The 23,192-nt window shown below is 37.7% G+C and overlaps 1 protein-coding gene across 8 annotated transcripts in view; it reads left to right on the forward strand.

Annotated features, from left to right (window-relative positions):
• Nucleotides 1-22,884, forward strand: part of Mier1 (MIER1 transcriptional regulator) — a 57,268-nt gene extending 34,384 nt beyond the window's left edge. For all 8 annotated transcript variants that reach the window (XM_059254597.1, XM_059254590.1, XM_059254591.1 and 5 more), the window contains 6 exons: nt 5,729-5,880; nt 7,287-7,368; nt 8,731-8,825; nt 14,057-14,184; nt 18,552-18,691; nt 21,303-22,884. In XM_059254597.1, the coding sequence (XP_059110580.1) occupies nt 5,729-5,880; nt 7,287-7,368; nt 8,731-8,825; nt 14,057-14,184; nt 18,552-18,691; nt 21,303-21,631 (926 nt within the window). In that variant the 3' untranslated portion in view covers nt 21,632-22,884. The remainder of the gene's footprint in view (nt 1-5,728; nt 5,881-7,286; nt 7,369-8,730; nt 8,826-14,056; nt 14,185-18,551; nt 18,692-21,302) is intronic.
• Nucleotides 22,885-23,192: the final 308 nt, after the last annotated feature.

Consider the following 23,192-nt stretch of genomic DNA (forward strand, 5'->3'; position numbering starts at 1 on the left):
AAGCTACAAAGAGAAACCCTGTCTTGGGGGAAAAAAAAAAAAAAAAGAACATTTTTTAAATGCTCTGAGCTTGATACTTTGTAACCTTTATAATAGATAACTTTTCAATAATGGCTTTAAAAACTAACTGATAAACTACTGGTTGTTTATTTGCTTCTAAAACTCAATACTACTAAAAAGGAATATTTTGTCATTTGTGTCTTAAAATAATTTGGGAGTAGTACTTGTATATTTAAATTTTACAAGTTTTATTTTAATCATTTTACATCAAAGTCCTAAAGCCAGTTATACATCTAATAATGTAAAATAAATAAGGATTTGTTTTTTTGAGTCCGTCTGTTTCACATTACCTATGTTAGGTGGGTTTTAAAAGGATGCATATGTGTCTTTAATGAGTTGTTCACATATAGTATGACATCGCTTGAAGCTAAAAGTTCTTTTCTTTTTCATTTTCTTCACATTACAGCTTAGAATTGGGAAGTCTTTTGTTGTTGGTAGCCAAATGTTTTCAGATTGCTTGTCCTTGCCTCTAGCAAGCTTGCCCAGCTTAGCTCCTATAACACCATAGTCGACCTTGTTTTGTACTGGAATTCTGTGTCTTTCTTATGTGTACCTTATTGTTGTGTTCAGAAAAAAATATCTGTTGGCTTTTGTGTTTATAATTGAAATGTAAGTACTGTGTCTATGCAGTAGCAGGCCATGAGTTTCGTCAGTAGGGAACTGAGAGGTAAACACTTGTTCCATTTTACTAGATGTCTTAAAATTGTTGGCTATAAGGAGGTAATGCCTATGTTTTGAAAGTTTCATATTAAGGGCTGAGGGTGAGGCTTAAAGGTAAACCAGCACTTACATACCATGCTCAAAGCCGTGGGCTCACTCCCCAGCACCCAAGACAGGATTATGAGTCGATGGAAGGAAAACAGCACAGTTTTATAGTACATTGCTGTCGTGATTGAAGGTTCATCTCTTCTTGTACTTTACCTTTTATTTTCATATCTGTAGTCAAATGCCATAGTAAGTAAATTACAATTTTTACTTTAAAAATATTGCCTATTCTGGCTTAATATTTTCATGATTTTAGAAGAGGATTATGTATAATTTCTTTACAATAAGGTGCAATTTGATGATGAAGATTTTCATTGATGCATTTTTCTTTTTGAGACAGGGTCTCACTTTGTAAACCAGGCTGGCCTTGAATTCAAAGAGATCCCTCTGCCTATGCCCCCTAAGTGCTGAGACTAAAGGTGTGTGCCACCATGCCTGGCTTTTATTTGAGGACTTAAGTGCGAGATGGTGTAGGAAGACCAGACAGGATGTAGAAAGTGACATTTCTCTGAAGAAGTCAAGAATGTGAGCAGACTGTATTGTGTGAAGAAAAAGTTTAATTAATAATGGAAAAAGGAATTCTGACTTTAAATAAAACACAAAATTCATTTCTCTGTCTTGTCCCCTGTGAACATAAAGCAAAACCAATATTATACAGCATTCTGTTAAAAATAAAGTTTATAAAAAGATATTGCTGATTAGTGCATTTGTGTTGCTGAACCCTAGGGTGTTTCTCACCAGCTGGGTCAGAGAGAACGTGTCTTACAGTGTTGAAACAATTCTAGTGTTTTGGTTGCGGGGTAGGTGCTGGGATTCAGTTAAACCCTCTGAACCACATTCTCAGCTTTTATTTTGAAACACATCTCCATCTGTTATCTGGGCTGACCTGAAAATCGCTGTCTTCCTGCTTGAAGCTGGGATTGCAGGTGTGTGCCGCCATGGCTGGCTCTGATGTCCTTATTGTAGGAGTCATTTAGAGATGGACCCGAGTTCTTTTCAGTGATGAAAGATTCCAGATGGATGACAGATGTGTATATGCCCTCTGATTTGGCTTTACTAGACTCGGGCCCATTGTGTTCCCTCACTGGTTATCACTCCTGATGTAAACACTTAAATTTTAGAACTTAGTTACATACTGGCATTTTCCTTTGAAACCTGAATTTATTTTGGTTTTAAAATCTCCCTGGTTGTACCTTCATTAACATTTGCTTACATTTTTATGTTAATTATAATTGATGCTTGACAATGTACATATCTCTTGCTATCTGTGGGAGTTAACATTAAAACTACCCCTTCCTTGCCCCATGGACAGCAAAATGCACAGATGTTCAAGTTTTTTATGTGACTTGGTGTAGAATTTGAATATAGCCGAAGGACATCCTCTCATGCTTTAAGTCATCTCTTGGTTATTGTACAATATAAATGCTGCATGAATCCTTAGACTGTTTCTGAAGGAAAAATAACAAAAGATGATTGTTCCTCCCTAAGATGGCTACTGGAAGCTCTTATCTTAAACTTTACCCACTCCTATAACTAGAGAACAAGCAGAAATGAGGACCTCATTATCATTCGGAGCTCTAGCAAGTTTTGGAGTAAGCTCCTATTGACTCACAGCTTGAGTCACAGCCTGGCCAGAAAAATACCACTTTTCAGAGAAATAAGTGAAAACTTGTCTTTGCCTTGGCTCATAATTTATTTGTTCATGGGATTAGTGTTTGTCCCCTTCAGACCATAAGAGAGTTTTGGTTTTCAGTAAGTGGTTATCAATTAACAGCTTTAATGAGATGTAATTCACATACCATACTCTCTAGAAGTGATTATAGGCCTTTGCCTCCACTTCCTGTTTTATGCACTGTTGGGGATCCAATCCAGGGCTACATGCATACTAGGAAAGTACTCTACCAGCTGAGCCCAGGGTCCAGCCAAAGACTGTTTCTGAACAGCTGTTGGCCAGATAAAAAGCATCCTTTGTTAGAAGGTCACAGAACATTTACTTTGGTTTTATTTAGAGTGTTTGCTTTGAGGCTGGGTCTTACCCAACTTGGCTTTGAGCTTCCTGGCCCCCTGAGTTGGTGTTCACTAGTACAAGGAGCTGCTTTGGGTTTTGCTGTTATTGTTGTTGTTGTCTTTTTTTTTTTTTTTTTTTTTTTTTTTGAGACAGGCTTACTGTGTTTCCAGACATTCTCAAACTCCTGGGGTCAGGCAGTCCTGCTGTTTGTTTCCTAATGCCTGAGATTAAAAGTACTACCACAGCACCTGGCTGTATTTTTAGTTGTGATGTGACTAAAATGGGGAAGTGAACAATGTAGTCTACCCTTAGGACAGGCTGAATAGCCTTTATCCAGAGTACTTGAGGCAGTGTTTTGGATTTCAGATAGTTTTGGCCTTTAGATTTTCTGATTAGGAATATTCATTCTGCAACAGTTCACTTAACTGTGTCAGAAGGCCATGTGAATATGACATTTTGAAAATACGTCAATGTCTGTGGTGAACTTCAGTGTTGTATGACATTGCTGATGGTAGCTTTTCATACTAAGATACACTGATTAGATCACATTCTTTCTTGGGCATTAAAAATGGAATAATATTGGCAATGTATAAGTACACATTCATTCATTAGGAATTGTTTTTCCAAATTACAGAGGTTTGTGGCATTATAATGGTAGCTCTCAGCTTCTCATGTCAAATATTTGTTTTTTCCTCATCAGAATACATAGCCCTCCTAATCCTTGTATGTAGTCCTTGCCAACTATATATAGTGGAGTTTGTGAGATGATTCTGGTGGTTTATCTTGCCTTATATAACACATTCAATTTGATTACTTTAAAATTTTCTAAGTTTATTGTAGGTAATAGAATAGCTGAAATGAACAGTGTGAATACCTAGTTAAGTATGGCCCACTGATCGGCCTCATCAGATTCATCTGTGAATTAGCAATTCTGGGGTCTCATTTAATGGCTGCTGAGTCAGTCTTTAATAAGATGCCATAAGCTCTCCTCTCCCCTTTCTTCTTACACTAGTGAACTGCTCTCTGAACTCTTGCTAATTTATATCTGTGCATATTGTCTACACCGTGGATTAGAGAGACTTCTGTTCGCCCCCCCCATGCTCATTACTGACTATATTGTAATTGTCTAAAATGAAGTAATGTATTCTGAGGTTCCTAACACAATCAAAACTATCTGTACAGCCTAAAAGGAGGCTGACTGTCGTTTGGCGCCACCTGGTGATGGTCGTCTACTCAGTTTGAGGATTTGTAGACTATTGTCAATGATTCCAGAAATGGCTTGTAGGTAATTTCTGCTGTTCCGTAGATTTAAATGAGGTGTGGAGAACACTGGGATTCAGGCACACACCCCTTCACTTCCTCTTCCTGAGACAACCTTTAAAACATAAGTAGTGAGGAATCAATTCCTTTCGCAGAACAGGCTGAGTAGAGAACAGAAATTAGTACTATATCCAAATTCACTTAGCAGGGGGAGTCAACATTTCAATTTGGGTGTTTATTATGCCAACAGAATAAAGAATGGCAGAAGGACATTTTTCTACATATTGTCCCTTGAGTTCTGTTTCAGAGAAGAGTATATATTGAGAGAATCAGGAAAGAGTAGGAGGTTTTTAAAGTACGTGTATGTGAATGGAGGAAGAAAGTAATTTATGCGAGGACAATTGATACATTGCCTAGTATACAGGAAATGCTTAAGTAGCTACTCCTTTTCATAATACAAGGAATTTTGAAAGTCATCTCATGTCTCATAATGTATTTTATCAAGTGATTTCCTTTCCATTGAAGTTTACTTACTTGAGGCCTTACAAACTTCGCTCAACTGGATTTCCTCACTGCCTTCTCTCCACCTTCCTAGCCAAACTTCTCAAAAGATTTTGCTTTGTTTCACTTCCCAGCCCCTTAGCTTAGTCCTCACATCCTCATATCCCTGTTAGTAAACCCAGCAGGCCTCTTTTCAACCCCTGGTCACTCTGGGATTTAACCAGCTTTGGAAATCACTCTTGAAAGCACTTGTCATGGCTCCTGAGGTTTCACATTTCTGGCACTAACTCCATTTTAGGCTGTTGTTCCTGGGTTTGATGTCATTTGAACTCTCATAAGGCACTGTCTTAGGTCATGTTCCTTTCTATTTTCAAATTTTGGTGAGATTCAGACTTTATTCTTACTACATTGGAAATTATGATGAAATTTAAGTTTTTTTAAAGGTGTGACTTTTATGTGAAAATGATTATAACACGTGAAGGCACATAAGAAAAAAACATAGGCTGGCAAGATGGCTCAGAGGTTAAGAGCACTGACTGCTCTTCCAGAGGTCCTGAGTTCAATTCCCAGCAACCACATGGTGGCTCGCAACCATCTATAATGAGATCTGGTGCCCTCTTCTGGCCTGCAGACATATGTGTAGGCAGAATATTGTATACATAATAAAAAAATAAATCTTTAAAAAAAGAAGAAAGAAAGAAAAAAAAACCACATAAGAAGACAAGAGAATAGAGATCCAAGCCTGACAACCTGAGTTTGATACTTGGGATTCACATATTAAAAACTGACTCTCAACAGGTGATGGTGGCGCACGCCTTCAATCCCAGCACTCTGGAGGCAGGTGGATCTCTTGAGTTTGAAGCCAGTGGTCTGCAGAGCAAATTCCGGGACAGCTAGGGCTATACAGAGAAACCCTGTCTCAATAAATAATGAACTAATTAATTAATGAAGTAAAGAAGAGCTGACTCCTACTAGTGGTCCTCTGACCTTCACATGCGTGGTGTGGTACATGCACAACATATACCGAGAAAATAAATCATTTTTAAAAAGACTGAGTTATTTGTTTAATGATATGTCTGCACAAATTATGTCAATTTTTGGCAGTTTTTATTAACATTTTGTTTATGAATTTAGTATATGAAAATGATGATCAGCTTCTGTGGGACCCAGAGTATTTACCAGAAGATAAAGTGATTGTATTTCTTAAGGATGCATCTAGAAGAACAGGTGATGAGAAAGGTGTAGAAGCAATTCCTGAAGGATCTCACATAAAAGACAACGAACAGGTACATTAGTAAGGAGCAACTCTTTGGGTTTTCTTCATTTCTCAGTATGGGTGCTCTGCCCACCTGAACTCCTCTGCTGTAAAGGTTGGAATTAGCACAAACCTCCTGTTGATATGCTTACATCATTGATGCAGTTTCAGCTCCAGTAAACAGACATCTTTACTTTGCTTAAGTATACTTTTCATAGTGTTTTTAAAAGTGTTTTCTTCTGGTTTTTTTTTTTGGTTTTTTTTTTGTTTTTTTGTTTTTTTGTTTTTTTTTTTTTCCCTGAGACAGGGCTTCTCTGTGTAGCCCTTGCTGTCCTAGAACTCACTTTGCAGACCAGGCTGGCCTCAATTCATAGAGACTCACGTGCCTCTGCCTCCTGAGGCAGAGGCCACCACTGCCTGGCCTTTTGTTTTGTTTGTTTTCTATTCTATCTCCATGAGACTCCACATCTGTGATCAAGTTGGCACCCTCATCTCAGATAATACCATTGTGTATGTGCTCAGACTAATACCTACTATGAACCTAATACAACAGCATTTTTACAACCTTGTTTGTTGTTGTTTTTCTTTCTCAATTTGTTTAAAATATTAGGAATCTCAGAAGGCTGCAAAGAATTACAACTTAAACTGTTGTAACCCACTAGGTTTCTTAGTGGCTGTACCCAGCAGGACTGCATAAGAGGTTGACTGGACCACGGGCCTGAGTATCAGGTGTTTGTGAGGGTCTGCACTTGACTATAACTAGCAAGGGGGAGGTCTTTTGCTCCACCCCTTGGCATTGTTATAAATAGACCTTTGGAATAAAGTTCTGGGCCAGTGGATAAGGATCCAGGCCCTCTCAAGTCTATCCTGTGTTTTCTCTCCCCTCTTTATTTCTAACTAAGTCTCTTTTCCCTCGTTCCTCAAGAGTCCCTGGGGTAAATAAGTGTAGGGGCTGGTCCCCCACATTAAACAAAATGATATTTTATATGAGATTAATATCTCAGTTGCTGAGATACTCTGGTTATCAGGTTGTATACCTTTCCTTGTACATAGTGAGAGGCATAGAAGGTTAGGATTGAGCTCTTTTGTTTTGTTTTGTTTTTTCGGGATGGGGTTTCTCTGTGTCATTTCAGTGCCTGTCCTGGTTCTTGCTCTGTAGACAAGGCTGGCCTCAAACTCACAGAGATCCGTCTGGTTCTGCCTCCCGAGTGCTGGCATTAAAGGCGTGCGCCGCCGCCACCGCCGCCGCCGCCGCCACCACCCGGCCCCGAACTCATCTTTTTTTTCCTTGGTGCTCTGTATGTTGCTTTCACTAAAATTGGACCAGAAAGCATAGAAATAAACAGAGGATTCAGAAAAATGTGCTCTTAAAAATGAGCATCAGGCTGAACTGTTGGTAGTCTGTCAGTCTTATGTAGAAACCTTTTATTTTTCTAGGCTTTATATGAATTGGTTAAATGCAGTTTTGATACAGAAGAAGCCTTGAGAAGATTGAGATTTAATGTCAAAGCAGCTCGAGGTAAACACATGCTAGACTTTCATTTCATAACTTGGCAGAATTTTTAACTTTAAGCTGCTCAGTTTATCTAAATATGTCTTCATATTTTTTAATAACTAGTCTTTCTCAATTCAGGAGGTGTGTGCAGAGCACAAATGTCATTCAAATTGCTACAGGGAATGGGATTAAGATTGTTCTATTATGCAAAAGAAGGGCATTTAAGTGAAAGCCTAAAATATATAATGCCTTATAGGTTGAAAACATATTTAAAGATTTTCTTCTTTGATCTTTATAATAGTCCTATGAGCTATATCACAGAACACCTACTTCCTAACTTTAAAATTGTAAGACTGGGCTGGTTAGGTGGCTCAGTGGGGAAAGGGGTTGTCACTCAAGCCAAACAACCTAAATTTGATAGCTGGAGACCATGTAGAGGTGGAAGGAAAGAACCAGTTACCTAAAATAGTTACCTGGCCTCCCTTCACACACTGTGGTGCACATAACACATGGAAACAGACACAAATCATTATAAAGAATTACTAAATAGAATTGGGAGATTTATGTCTCTGAACCAAAGTAATGTGGCTGAGGCAGGTGTAATTTATGAGCAATAAAGCTGTCGTTGAAACCTGAGTTTCCCCTTTTTTACTCTAGCGTTGGCTCCTCCACTGCACTGAAAGTCCATGTATTTCTATAGGCATATGTTTCTGTATAGATTATCTGTTTACATGACGTCCGTCTGAAGGCTCTTTAGCTCCGAGCACCTAACCATATGAGTCTCAGTCCTCATGGCCTGGCAGCAGGCTGAAAAATAGTTGCTGATCTTCAGAGGAGAGTTAGAAGATATTGTTAAATAAAGCCTGTTGTAACTGGACATAATCTACATAAGGTGAGAATTGAAGGAGAAACTTTTGAGAACAAAGTATTTTTACTAGTGAGTAAACAATTAGATTGTTGAGAGAAGATGAGGTAGGGGGGCAGAACATATTTCCATGTAGAGTCCAAAGAAAGAAAGAGCTTACCAAGTTGAAGGCATGGAAAGGTGGCTAATGACAGTTAAGCTGAGAAGAACTGAGGAGAGCTGTGAGAAGTGGCCCACCATAGAAGCATTACAAGTTGGAGGCCTGGCTGAAATATAGCAAGACCTTGTCTCCACAACGAGAAAGAACAAGTGGCCCACATTTGAGATTGGAGAGTTATGGACCAAATCATTCCAATTTTTATTAAATCGGCAGTTTTTATCACTGTATCTTTTGCAATGGCCAATATTAACACTTAGGAGTAAGATATACTCCCTTAATTTTTTTATCAGGAAGTTACATTTTTGCTTTCAGTTTCATTATTGTATATTAACAGTTTGCTTTTATCCCCTCATTTTGTCAGAGGAATTATCTGTGTGGACAGAGGAAGAGTGTAGAAATTTTGAACAAGGGCTGAAGGCCTATGGAAAAGATTTTCATCTGATCCAGGCTAATAAAGTAAGTAATGATGTATTTAAAGTTTTTGTAATATTACAATCTTTTGATTTACACCTAATTAGAATAAGCATACTTAGACTGCCTGACATATTTGTCAGGTGACTTTTTTCATTATACTGTATTTAAGAATTGAGTTCATTTATAAGTCTGTTAGTCAACTTCTCTGATTGTGTATGCATAAATGCAATTACTGAAGGCTGTTTCTGTTTTCTGTGACAAGAGGTTTATACATTTTTAAAATAATGTGTTTTTACTCATTCTTTGAGAATTTCGTTCACTATATTTTTATCATATTCTATCCTGTCCTCTAACTTTTTCCAGATCCTACCCAATCAATTTTATGTTCTTTCCTTCTAAAGTGCACGTGGGTGCGCGTGCACAGACACATCTACATGTACACAAACACAACACCCATGGAGTCTCAGTTTGTCTTAGCTGACTGCTCCTTATTATGGGGCCTACCTCTGAGTTTGGTTAATAGAATTGGTCACTCCATTGAAGAAAACAAATTTTTCTCTTCCAGTGGCTATCAATTGCAAATACCTCTTTAAAGTAATTTTGAAATTTTAAAATATTCTTAACATCAAATTCTCAGTGAAAATAATTATTTGTGTGATGTGTGTGTCACAGGACAACTCTGGAGTCAGTCTCTCCTTCCCCTTCTGAAGTCGGTCTACCCACGGGACTTTGGGATTGAACTCAAGATTGTCAGACTTGGTGGCAAGCACCTTAACCTGCTGAACCATCTCATTGCCCATGATAAAAATATTTTTTATGGTTACCTAAGTCCTAAATGATCTTAAATTAATATTCTTAAGATGATATTTTCCAGAGGTGTCTATCACCATAGACTTAACATGATGATTTGATATCCCATAAATAACAGTCATACAGTATATATCCTAAAGAACTAAATAATAACTTGCAGGTTTGAACATTTAATTCTTTCCAAGGAATTTTTATTATATTATTTATTCATGAGAGTGGGAGGGGGCGTATGAGTGTCACAGTGCACATATTGTAGTCAGAAGACAGTTTTGTGTAGTGAGTAATGTCAATAGCACGCACCTTTACCTGCAGAGACATCTTGCCAATCTTTGGGCTTTTGTTTTGTTTATTTGGACATAGAGTCTCATTATCTAACTCTGTCTTAGAACAGACTTAGTCCAAGACTGTCTTGGAACTTAGTATGTAGACCAGGCTGACTTGGAACTCCCAGATCTGCCTGCCTCTGCTTCCCAAGTGCTAGTATTAAGGTGTGTGCCACCATACCCGGTGGGGTTGTTTTTTTACAACAGAATTCTGAAAGGATTTATAATAGTAACTCCACCATTTTATATAACAGGAAAGAAAATTAGGTTGTTTTGTGGGGAGATTATGATAAAGTTTCAGCACAAATACAGAAACTCATGAACATTACTTTTCATGAATGTGTTGAGCTAGGCCTTATATATTTCCTTGAAGAGAACTTTTTTTTTTAAATCTGATACCTTGTACAGATTGTATGTTTAAGTATTGGACATATGTTTGAAGCTCCAATTCATTGTTTTTTATTTTTGTTTTTTTCTAGCTATTGCTAGAATATAGTTGCATTGTTTTGACACACTCACTATTAAATGAGTTACAGATCCTGTGAATTCACTGCTAATTTTACTTTGCATTTACTACTTTCTTCTTAATATAGTTGCTTTTTTATAATTCACGTCAAGCATTACTTATGAATTGCCCACCAGTTAAAAAGGAATGCTGCTTTTGCCAAGGACCCAGATTTGGTACCCAGCGCCAATGTTGGGTGGGTGGCTCAAAACTTACACTTCTGGCCTCTATAGGTACCTGCACTCTCATTCACACACACACACACACACACACACACCACACACACACACACACACACACACACACACACACACACACCACATAGTTAAAAATAATTATATCTTTTACAAAAGAAAAACATTGATAGTCGAAGAGAAACTTGGAGTTTGAGTGTTTAGAAAAACTTAAGACAATGCAATTGGTGTCCAAAGTGGGGAGCCCAATATGTCCAAATTTGATACAGTCAGCACTCTGGGGAAAAGTTGTGTTAACTGGTGACTGACTGCATGTTCCTGAATTTGTTTTAAAATCCATTTTGCAGGTTGAAAAGTACATTTTATTTTTTCTGGTATTTCTTGTATACTACTAACCAAACTGTTGGGTTACCTCTGGGGGCATATCTGGAGTGTAACTGAAAGTACAGAAGCAAAGCCCCACCAGTGTGACTTCAGAAATCTTTTAAAAACTCATTAGCTGACTTGAAACCATGAGCCACAGTTTCAGCGTGTGCCTTATTAAGAAAATAACTGGCTGGGCGACGGTGGGGCACGCCTTTAATCCCAGCACTTGTGATGCCGGCGGATCTCTGTGAGTTCGAGGCCAGCCTGGTCTACAGAGCAAGATCCAGGACAGCCAGAACTATTACACAGAGAAACCCTGTCTCGAAAACATCATCATCATCATCGTAATATAACTGATTTCTTTATAAATGTTGAGTGGGATCTTTTAATGCTGTTAAGAGTCATCTGGCCTGTGCTCTGCTTAGTTGCTCTAGTGCACAAAGGGAGGACAGTGATTCTTTGAGGGTTGAATGTGAAAATATTGAAGTTCTGTCATAGGCTCATTTCATGAAGATTTTGTATTGTGGTAATAGCATGCCCCAAGATGTCTAGGTTTTTGCGTCAGTAAATTACAGCTGACTTGAAATCATTCTTTAGGAAGCAAAACAAAAAAGAGCTTGAAAAAAATTTTTTTTAATGTATATTGATTGGCATTTTAACCTGCTTGTGTGTGCCACATGTGTGCCTGTTGCCTCAGGAGGCCAGAAGAGGGCATCAGGTTCCCTGAAACCAGATGATGAGAGAGAGCCACCATGTGGATGGATGCTGGAAATGGAACCTGGGACCTTGGGATACTCTAAACCACTAAATGCCATTTCTCTATTTTCTTGAAAGGACTTTTTAAAAGCCCTTACTGCTTTACAACTTTAATCAAGTTTAAGCAGAGGGGAAGAAAGGGGGAAAAAAAAATCTGTTAGGTAAGTTAAGGGTGTCCTCAATAGTAGATGAAATCAATGCCGAAAATTTTTTTTTAACATTTTGTTTCCTTCCAGAGCACTACTCCATGTGCCTTTTTCTCTTTGAAGCGTGCAGTGTTTTATTCTTTTCCATCAACTTCTCCAGCTCTCCAAGGCAGTAGCAATGAAGGAGATTACCAGCATTTTTTGTTGATCGTGGCATGTATATGCTGTTATCTTCTTGGTCCCTTAACCTCTGTCTCCTTTGCTTTTATATCCTATACATATGTGTATATACACATAAAAATTTACGTCTAGATTTTTATATAAGAGAAATTGAATTTCCCCTTCTTAGTCTGGCTTATTTTGTTTAACATAAGATCTCAATCCATCTTTTTTTTTACAATGTCATAATTTCACTTATTCTTTTCTACAGCTAAATAAAATTGTATTGTGTATCTGCATATTTTTATATCCATTCATATGTTGGTGGGCATGTAGACTGGTTTCGTTAATTGGCTGTTGTGAATACTATAGCAATAAACATGGGTAGGCAAGTTATCTCTGTGATGTGCTGACTTAGAATCCTTGGGTATATACCTCGGGATAACAGGTGGGTCCTATTATAGCTCTGTTTTTTGTTTTTATCTGGAGTCTCCATACTGATTTCCATACTAGTTTTATCAGTTTACATCCCCATCAAGAAGTGTGTAAGTGTCCTCTTTTTTACATCCTGGGGCATTTGTTTCCCTATATCCAGCCAGCATTTGTTGTCACTTGTTCTTGTTGCTTATTTTTTGTGAAAAGCCATTCTGACTTGAGTAAGATAGAGATTAAAAGCAGTTTTAGTGTATATTTCCTTGAAAGCTAAGGATCCTGAATACTTGGTATTTATTGGCCATTTTAGAATTCATTATATATTCAAAATAATTAATCCACTTCAGATAAATAGATGGCAAAAGTTTTCTGCATTTTGTAGGTGGTTTCTTTACTCTGCTGATAGTTTCATTTGAGTGCAGCAGCTTTTAATTTCAAGCAATCCTCTTTGTCAATTCTTCAGCTTGTTTCTTGTGTTGGTAGAGTCCTTTTTAGAAGGGCTTCACCTGCACCTATTCTGTCAAAAGTTACCTATGATTTTTTACCTCTGGCATTTCAGAGGTTCAGATTTTATATTAAGGTCTTTGATTCATTTTGAATTGATTTTTCTACAAGGTTCGAGGTTCAGATCTGATTTCATGCTTCATTGTGGGAAATCATTTATAAGAGAATTTAAGACTGGGCAGCGGTGGCGGCGCACGCCTTTAATCCCAGCACTTGGGAGGCAGAGCCAGGCGGATCTGTGTGAGTTCGAGGCCAGCCTGGTCTACAAAGTGAGTTCCAGGAAAGGTGCAAAGCTACACAGAGAAACCCTGTCTCAAAAAGAGAGAGAGAGAGAGAGAGAGGGGGGGGGGGAATTTAAATGTAGATTCCCTTGATAATCTGTGAGTAAAAAGCATTTGTTCTTTGGATTCATTTTAACCTAATTGTCACTCTTATTTGCGTTAGAGGAATACTTGTTTTATTGTAAAATACTGGAGTGGGGCTCTCTTTGAATTTAAAATAGAATGCTAACTATCTTATATAGTTATTGAAGTATTATTTTTCTCAATGGATTTAGAAAGAATAGTTTTCAGCACAGTTGCTGTTGTTTGTATTTCATACATAATATATCATGTTTGATTGTCATGTATATTAACTAAAGAGTAGCTTTTTTTTTTCCAGTCTGTCTTAGTGTTTCTCTTGCTGTGGTAAAACATCGTGGTTTATTTGGCGTATACTTTCACATTACAGTACCTTGTTATCATTGAAGGAAGTTGAAGTAGAAATTAGAGGCAGGAACTGCAGCAGAAACCATAAAGGAACACTGCTTACTGTATTGTTCCTCAGTGCTTGCCCCGTTTTCTTTCTTATACAACTCGGAACCACCTGCCCAGGGTTGGCACCACCCATCTCAATCAAGAAAATGGTCCACAGACTTGCCGGTAGACCAGTCTTATCGAGGCATTTTCTTAGTTGAGTCCCTCTTCCCAGTGACTTGTTTCAAGTTGACGTAAAACTATCCAACACAGACTTGAGAGGTTTTTCTTGAGGTGGCACTGTTAGGATACTATTCTTAAAAACAAGCCTTTGTTTCTTACAGGTCCGAACAAGATCAGTTGGTGAATGTGTAGCATTCTATTACATGTGGAAAAAGTCTGAGCGTTATGATTTCTTTGCTCAGCAAACAAGATTTGGAAAAAAGAAATATAATCTTCATCCTGGTGTAACGTGAGTTGTTTTCTAAGCTTTCTTGGATTTTTCTTTAAAGAATTTTGAATTTCGTAGTCCTTCAAAATACAGTTTCTGTTAGTTTCAAAACTTACCGTCTCTTGACATGTAAGCCATACAGACTTTATTGTCTTTAAAAAGCCATTATACATGTTAAGACAACAAGCATTAAACCAAGATTTAGAGTGCAGATTTTCATTAGATATCTTAAAATTGAAAAGTACAGTGTTAATATTTAATTTAATTTATTTTATTTATTTTTGAGGCAAAATCTTGCTGGCCTCATTCTTACCAATTTTGTCAACCTTCCAAGTGCCAGGATTGTATATGTGCATCACGACCACCACATCTGGCTTTAGTTTTAACCTTCGAAAATAGTACAAATAGGACCAAGACAAACTTCTAAAAACTATTGGGCTATATAACCTGTAGAGGGCCATAAAAAAGGTAGGGAAGTTAAATTTTCCCTGTGCAGTCTGTTTTGATCTTTGGAACTAAAACAAGATTTGAATGTAGATAATTGTCAGGTTAAATTATATTCTTGTTTGTTAGACATACCTTTTCCTGGCTGTCCTGAATCTTATAGGAAATATTACAGAAGTAATGCATAATAATAGTAATGTACCTCTAACATTCTGATTGACAGGCATGGTAGCTATAATCACACTGTGCATGTGTCTTACCTGCCTAAATACAATCCTGACATATGAAGTTCTTTTAGCTTCATTCAAGCTGTGAGTAGTTGAGGTCATTGTGCACTAGTACAGATGTCCTCAAGCTACTTTACAATGATGTGCTTGTTACGTATATTGAATTATATTTTTCCAAACTCCTAGGCCATAGTGTTTCTTTGTTATGTTTATTTATACCTAGATGTCTGTACTGAGTACTTCCTCAGACCAGGCATTCTAGAGCCCAAAGCAAAATAAACTAAAAAAAGTATAAATGAGGGCTGGGGTTAGAGCTTAATGTTAGAGTGCTTACCTAGTCTTTTGAAAGCCCTGGGTTCATCTCCAACACCACTCCCAAGCAAGGGAATAAATGAGTGTGATCCACCTTTGTCAAAAGACAGTGAACTCCTTACCTCTCCTCTTCTCCACTTACTCAGAATTGGTGATCATTAGAATGGAATTTCATATAAAGGAGCATTATAAACTTTATCACTGCTTGATAAGCAGTTAAAAATAATTTAATGAATTTAATTTGATAGCTTAATTCATAACTTTAAGTACTTACTAAATTTATTTTTTCTGGATTCAAGCTCTAAGATGTAGGACTAGATGTATCCCTCCCTCCTTTCCCTATTTCAGAAACGTTTAGATGTGATGAAGGTGTCATCATTAGCATAAACAGACATACCATTTGCTGTGCTAGGTCAGACTCCTGCCTCATCCATTTCTTTTTCAGAATGCCTTAGCAGAGGAATGTGCTAAGGGCTTGGCTTAGTTGGCTCTGTGATGTCCAGTGCAGTAGAGTAGACAGGGGTGGACCACCAATCATTTTAGGTTCTCTGATAGTCTCTTACAGTTTCTGAAAACTTTTTGAAGGTATTTAACATCTTAATTTCTCCTAAGGTTAAGTTTCTGTAGGTGGACAGACCACAGTTAAAGTAACCCACACTTTGTTTTTTCTAAGGTATGTGTTAATACCAGCCTTGTGTCAGAATGGAATGAAGTCACAGATGTGTGTGGTTTTCCCCTGGGGCACAATCACCATGCTTTTGTGGAATTTACTTTTACTCCTTTGTGCTTCTCTGAACTTTGTCTGTCTGCCTTGTCTTCCTTTTTTTTTTTTTTTTTTTTTTTTTTTTCCTAAAAGAACTACAGCATTTTCTTTGCAGGTATATTATACTTTCTATAAAAAGCAGTGACCAGCTAGGTGTGGTATCTCACACCTGTAATCTCAGCATTCAGAAAGCTGAGATGGGAGGATTTCCATGAGTTCGAATCTAGTTTGGGCTGTCAGTATCAGGTCAGGTGAGGCTACATAGCAAGACACTATCTTACAAAATAAATTGTAAAAATTGAAAAGAGGTAATGACCAGACTACGTTATTATTCATGTGGTGAGAAATTGTGATTTTCTGTAAGAACTATTTCTGACCTGCTTGCATTTTCTGCTAATGGTTCTATCTTAAAGTGGTTGTATAAGACATATGTAATGCCTTAGAGCAGTGGTTCCCAGCCTTCCTAGTGCTTCCACCTTCTAATACAGTTCCTCATGTTGTAGTGACTGCAAACATAAAATTATTTTCATTGCTACTTCATAACTGTCATTTTGCTACTGTTAGAAATCATAATGTAAATATCTGTCTTTTTTAATGGTCTTAGACAATCCTTGTGAAAGGATTGTTTAACACCCCCCCCTCCCTAGGGGTCACAGCCTACAGGTTGAGAACCACTGCTTTAAAGAAACACTTGTGAATTTCTTTCCCCTTGTTTTTAGGTTCACGTTAGACTAAGTGCCTTATCTTAAGAGTCCTTGTTAAGTTTTTCAGTTTTGTTACTTCCCTTATTACCAGATTAAAGTGTATTTGCCCTTCCTGCCAAGCCTCTGAGAGCTCCACTACAGTTGACCCCTAGTTACCACCTGGAGGGATTGAGAGCCACATTCAAATTGGAGCTATGGCTATTCCAAATAATTCTTAAAAGTCCAGTTACCTGAACTTGAGCACTCTTAACTTTCTGACTTGTTCTACCTGACTTCCTTTCTAAGCATTTAGGATTACATTAATATAAAGATGATGGTTACTGTTTTTCACAGTATCGTTGCCATGTTCAAAAATTGTACATAATTTTGATGTCTTTTCATCTAGCTTTCTTTTGAATGGCTTTTTAAATCCTCCAATATTCATTCCCTCTAAGTTTTGTTTATTTCTAGTAATTCCTTCTCATGTAGTTAGTGCCTATTCTTTTTGCCTTAGCTTCTCAAAGGGTTGATAGTCATCTTACCTGTTCCTATTAATGTGTGCTTCAATTGGTTCTTTGGTTGATTTTTTAATGACAGTGTAAAGCACAGAGCTGGAACATTGTAAAAGCCATTACATATATAATGTCAAGAATGTTATGTTGATCAGTTTCTGCTTACAGTATGTTTCTGTGATACATGTTTGTTTTGTGTGTGCACCAAACAACAACCTTGGGTGTTGTTTTTCAGGAAGTACCCATCAAGTTTTTTTAGACAGGGTCTTTCCTTGGAACCAAAGTGTAGCTGGAGAATTTCTCTGCAGCTCCCGCCAAACCCCGCCAGTCCCAGAGCCCACTTATAAAATAAACACACAGAGACTTATATTGCTTACAAACTGTATGGCCGTGGCAGGTTTCTTGCTAACTGTTCTTATATGTTAAATTAACCCATTTCTATTAATCTATACCTTGCCACGTGGCTCGTGGCTTACCGGCATCTTCACATGCTGCTTGTCATGGCAGGGGCTGGCAGTGTCTCTCCCACTCAGCCTTTCACTTCCCAGAATTCTCCTCTCTCCTTGTCCCGCCTATACTTCCTGCCTGGCCACTGGCCAATCAGTGTTTTATTTATACAGAATGATATCCACAGCACCCAAGACTTGCCCTGACTGTCTGGCTTGGCTAGTGAGCTGCAGGTATCCAACATCTCTGCTATCCAGTCCTGGAGTTACAGGTGTATGACCATGTTCCAGTTGGACTTTACAAAAACAGCAGCCAACCCACAGGCCACAGTCTGTCACTTTCATGTGTAATACAATAACTATGTGTGTAAATATGACACATGGGATTTATCTGCATTTCATTTTTTAAAATAGCAACCCTCAGACAAGTATTTAGCCCTTTTTTTCTAACCTCAGCCCAGTGTCAGTGATCCTCAACTATAGTTCAGGAAGTAGTAATGAAGTTATAAATAAGCCTGTCTGCAACAAGATACTGATAGGTGACCAGCAAATATGCCCAGGACTTAACCCATTATGGTACAGATCTGGCAGAAAACTGATCTGTATGGTGGCTGTCAGGGATCATCCTTTGTGTTAGGTCTCAGTTGCACCTTCAGGTGTTGCCTTCAGGAATCTGAAAACTAGTCTGCATCTGTTCAGAAATCACCCTGTACCCCCAATGACATCATCCTCACCTCTTTACATACACACACTCCAGCGTCAGTTGAGCACTTTTGAGCCTTTCTGTGCACAGTTTAAAGTTTTTACATTTTCCTTAGTGTAGCACCTTCATACATCTCCCTTCAAATACATAGCCAAAAGAAGCTTCCGAAGTCGGTGTTTAGATCCTGGTACAATTAGGACGTTATGTGTTGACAGTGGAATATATATTTAACTCAACTAATTTTAACATTCACCATTTTATTTAAGGAAATAATTGTATTATTTAACTTAATCTTAAGGGATTACATGGATCGTCTTTTGGATGAGAGTGAAAGTGCTGCTTCAAGCCGAGCACCATCCCCTCCCCCTACTGCATCAAATAGTAGTAACAGCCAGTCGGAGAAAGAAGATGGCACTATCAGCAATAGTAATCAAAATGGTAAGCAACCAGGAAATACACCTAGTTATTCATAGTGACGGACACATAGAATGGCTCAAGGGAATTTACTTTAAACTCTAGAGTCTGAAAATATAAACATGAAAGATCAGCACACATACATCCAAACACACTCCGTAGAGTAATTGGACAGAGTTCTTAGTGACATCATAAACTGAAATCTATGAAGCAAGCTACACAGGGATCGTTGCTTTCAGTAAATTTGTGTTTGGTAGCATCTCCTTACCTGAGTGGGATAATGCCTAGATATGAGTACTGCTTTAACTTTTAGACAAATCCAGGCATCAGAAACACATTTATTTTTCAAATAGTTTGAGAACTTGTAACATGAACTATAATTGTAAAGACAAAAAGTAGATTAATAAGTGAATTTTAAATATTTGACTTTGCATAATGCCCTTGAAAAGTGAGCACATGTAAAGCAGCTCTCAGCCTGGGCTTGGGTGTTCTGCAGAACCATTTACACACACACACACACACACACACACACACACACACACACACACACACACATGAAAGCATTCTTCATTCAGAGTATATGAAGGACCATCTGTAAGAGCTGTTCCAAGAATTATTTTGATTTCTACTTTAATTGTCCCTAGTAAGAAGAATATTATTTAGCAGAAAATAGCAAGCATGATTCTACAGCATCCTTGTGGGGAAGAAACTGGAGTTAAAAACTTTCAAACTGGGGAGAGCCATGGAGAACGTACTAGAGAAAATGCCAAAGCTTTGACCTCAAACTCTCACTATAGTTGCATACTTATTACTTAGTTCATTTCATGGTCCTTTTCTATACTTATCCCTTGAAGAATAAGCTGGCCAGACAGGATGTGGGTCTCAGCAGCCATGCATGGGTCTGAGACTGCTTGTTAGACTGCTGTTCTGCAGTCAGCTGCCCCTTCCTTTATAGAGATTTGAGGTGCAGTTTGACTGGAACATGGACCTGAGGGAGGTGCTCAGGGAGTTGAGAATGTCAGTCCTTTTGTCTGTTTTTAACATCCTACAAAGGCAACCCTTTCTTCTATGAGAAAGCACTATTAGGGTAAGATAATTTTTACAAATGACCTAGAAAATGCTGTTTAGCTCAGAAGACATCAGAGAAGTACAATAGGGATTTTCAGGTTTTCCAAAGAAAGGTTAGAACTTTTTAATCTTAATTTTTATATATATTTTTTTAATTTTTTATCTTTATTTCTTGTGGGAGGCCAGCTGCCACCTTTTAAAAGGGTTCCTATGAGGAGGAGAGAGGATAAGAAATGTCAGATAAAAAGATAGCAAAGAGCAGAAAGACAAACACAGAATAGCTTCAGGAGGACCTGGGTCAACACCCAGCACACTTCTGCCTCTTCAAAAGGGCTTTTAAAACAATGCCAAGGGGCAAAGCAAAAGACCTCCCCCTTGCTAGCTCAAAGCACACTGCACAGCCAAGTGTAGACCCTTCCAAACACCTAGTAACCGCACCTGTGGTCAAATCATCCCCTTATTTAGCCCTGCTGGGTAAAGCAAGCTCAGATTCTCTGACCCTGAGTAAATTCTCACTAGAAAACCTCTCTGGGTCTCTACAATTTCTTTTATATAAAGGACTTTAATGCACTGAAATAATGTTAGTTATTTTTTACTTGATCAGTTTAACTTAGCTTTTTGGACAGGCTAGTACAGAATTCTTTAATGTTATATGATACATAGTTCTTGTATGCGTTCAAGATTTGGATACATATTGAACTGAGAAAAATTATTTTCTTTGACGAAAATATGATCTTTGAGACCCATCCTTTATGTTGAATATTTTTCACATAATTAAGATTTCATTATCTCCAGTGATGTGTGCTGAGTGGGCTTTGTATTACTAAAATTTGTGTTCCATTTTGTAGTCAGCTCTTGATCTTTCTGCTACTTGCTTTAATTAGAATAATTTTACTTTTCCTGCCTGTTGTGGAAGAATAGGGACTTGCTACATGCAATCCAGAAAGATCTCAAGACTTTCCATGTTTCAGATCCTATCTCCTGTGGGAACAATGTCAGTCAGTATGTTCCTACATAGTAATACTTGGGATTCTTCTTTGAATATTTTTTTTCATTTAGTGTATGTGTGTGCTTTGTATGCATATATGTCTGTGTACCATGTATATGAGAACTGAGGAAACTGGGAGAGGGTGTTAGATCCCGGAAAGTAGAGTTACAGGTTGTGAGCCTCCATGTGGATTCTGGGACCTGGACCCGGCTCCTCCTCTTAGTGCACCAAGCATTCTCAACCACTGAGCCATCTCTGCAGCCCCCTAGGATGCTGTTACTATATGTCTGATTCTGTTCTATGCCTTAAAATCCATTGCTTTAGTTTATCTTCACAATGACTGTGTAACATGCTCTTGCTTTGGGTCTCGTGGTGTGTAAGGAAACTGATGGGTAGCCTGCGAAGACTTGGCTAGGTATCACCTGCTAAGCAGTAGAGCTGCACTTCACACCATGAGTATGTTCAGATTTGGTGCTTTCCTTGTTCCTCAGTGAGAACTCCTGTTATAGCAGCTATTTTAGAATAGTTGATGAATTTAGCTTTTTTCATTAAGTGTCACTTATCTTTCTCCAAATGTAGGTGTGTCATCTAATGGACCAGGTGAAATACTAAACAAAGAAGAAGTAAAAGTTGAAGGCTTACATGTTAATGGACCAACAGGTGGAAATAAGAAACCACTTCATACTGATATGGACACTAATGGTTATGAAGCAGATAACCTGACCACTGACCCAAAACTTGCCCATATGACTGCAAGAAATGAAAATGATTGTGATGAAAAAAATGAGAGGCCTGCCAAAAGGCGGCGGGTCAACAGCAGTGGGAAAGAAAGTCCGGCTTCGTCTGAGTTCTTCCAGGAGGCAGTCTCGCATGGGAAGTTTGAGGAACATGAAAACACAAACGACTAAGTCCTAGGCCTGTGTTACTTTCTTTGCAGTAAATTCTGGTGTGACTACAATTTTCAGGGTTGGTGGGTGACCTTTAGAAAGCTGATTCCTTGAAGTAGTTGGTTCAATCTTGGTGTTTGAATTGAGTCCTCACGTTAAGAAATGGGATTCATAGTTCCACCTTTTGCAAGTTCTTTTACTTCAAATTGTTGAAGACCTCTTTAAGGATATAAAAACATTGGTAAATTTGAATGACCCAAAGACTTACCTGTACCTTCTCATTTGAGATACTAATCATAAATTTGACTAAAAGGTAATTTTTCCTTATTTTTAAGAGGAAGAATAGTCGGGGAGGGGGGGGGACAAGTTTGGGTTTCTGCTCAATACCAATTTTTTGATTATCTAGAAATGTCTTTACAACAGACATTTTTCTCTCCTTACAAACTGAACTAAGGAAACCCTCATGAATCCTGAAGGTTATGCTAGCATGATTTTTATATGTAGAAGTTTAAAAATAAACCAAGTCAGGTTTGTATTTGTAAAATTGTTGACATCAATGATGTCTTTCCATATTCTTATCTGGGCTTAAGAAATACATTCTGTATTTTTCCAGATTCTTTGTAGCCTTTGAAAGATTTTTACAGTACATATGTCTTGACTGAGCTGTCCTTTCTTAATACAAAAAGCTTGTATAATTTTCTTAACTTGTACAGTTGGTAAACTTTTATGAGAGGAACTGATATTCTGAGTCTGTCAGCTTTCATTTTATTTTGCTAAGATTTTTCTAATGAATTTTTAAGTGTGTGTAGTTAACCAAGTCATGTTTCTTATCCAGGTGGTAAAAGCATTCATAAAGAATTATAAACATATTTTTTTTTCAAACTTATACCTATGGACAAATAATTTGGGGCCTCTGGAGTTCAGCATGATACTCAGACTGCAAGCTTGTGTGCATTTGCTATAATTTTCAAAATTATTTTTGAAGCAAAACAAAGACTTACTGTTAGCTTAAATGCGTAAATGTATTGTGCTGAATAGAATCCTGTTCTATTACTCTCGTGCACTATAAGATTTTCCATTGTTTTCATTAAGTCAACAGAAAGGAAAGGCCAGGTGATTTTGAAATATTGTCACATCTATAATAACTATTGACAGGTAGCAATATTGATTTTTATGAGAAAATAATGGTTTTAAGAATTTTCAGACCTTTCCAGTTACAATCCAGTTTGTCAGATTTGATACTGTTTTTCCAAAATGAAACAGATACAAAATTATCCTTGTTCTGTGTGGTTTTTTAAAAGGATTATCTGTGTACACTAGCCTTGTAAGGATGGGTGCCATTTTATTTTCAGTCTAAAAGTCTTCTTATAAAATGTAGTTTTATACAGCTGATAGACCAATTTATCTCCAAACTTTTTTTATTAAAGGATTATTAGCTCTCTTTTTCTCCCACAGACACATCCCCAAATGCTGCTTTCAGTTTTTCTCAGCCCTCAGTTCAAGAGCCAATGCTTTAAAGACAGATATGTGGTCCCTTTACTGGGTCAGTTGTCTGATGCAGCTTGGGTAAAGGTTTGCACTG

The sequence above is a fragment of the Peromyscus eremicus genome, chromosome 2 (genome assembly GCF_949786415.1).
Source record: "Peromyscus eremicus chromosome 2, PerEre_H2_v1, whole genome shotgun sequence".
Lineage (NCBI taxonomy): Eukaryota > Metazoa > Chordata > Mammalia > Rodentia > Cricetidae > Peromyscus > Peromyscus eremicus.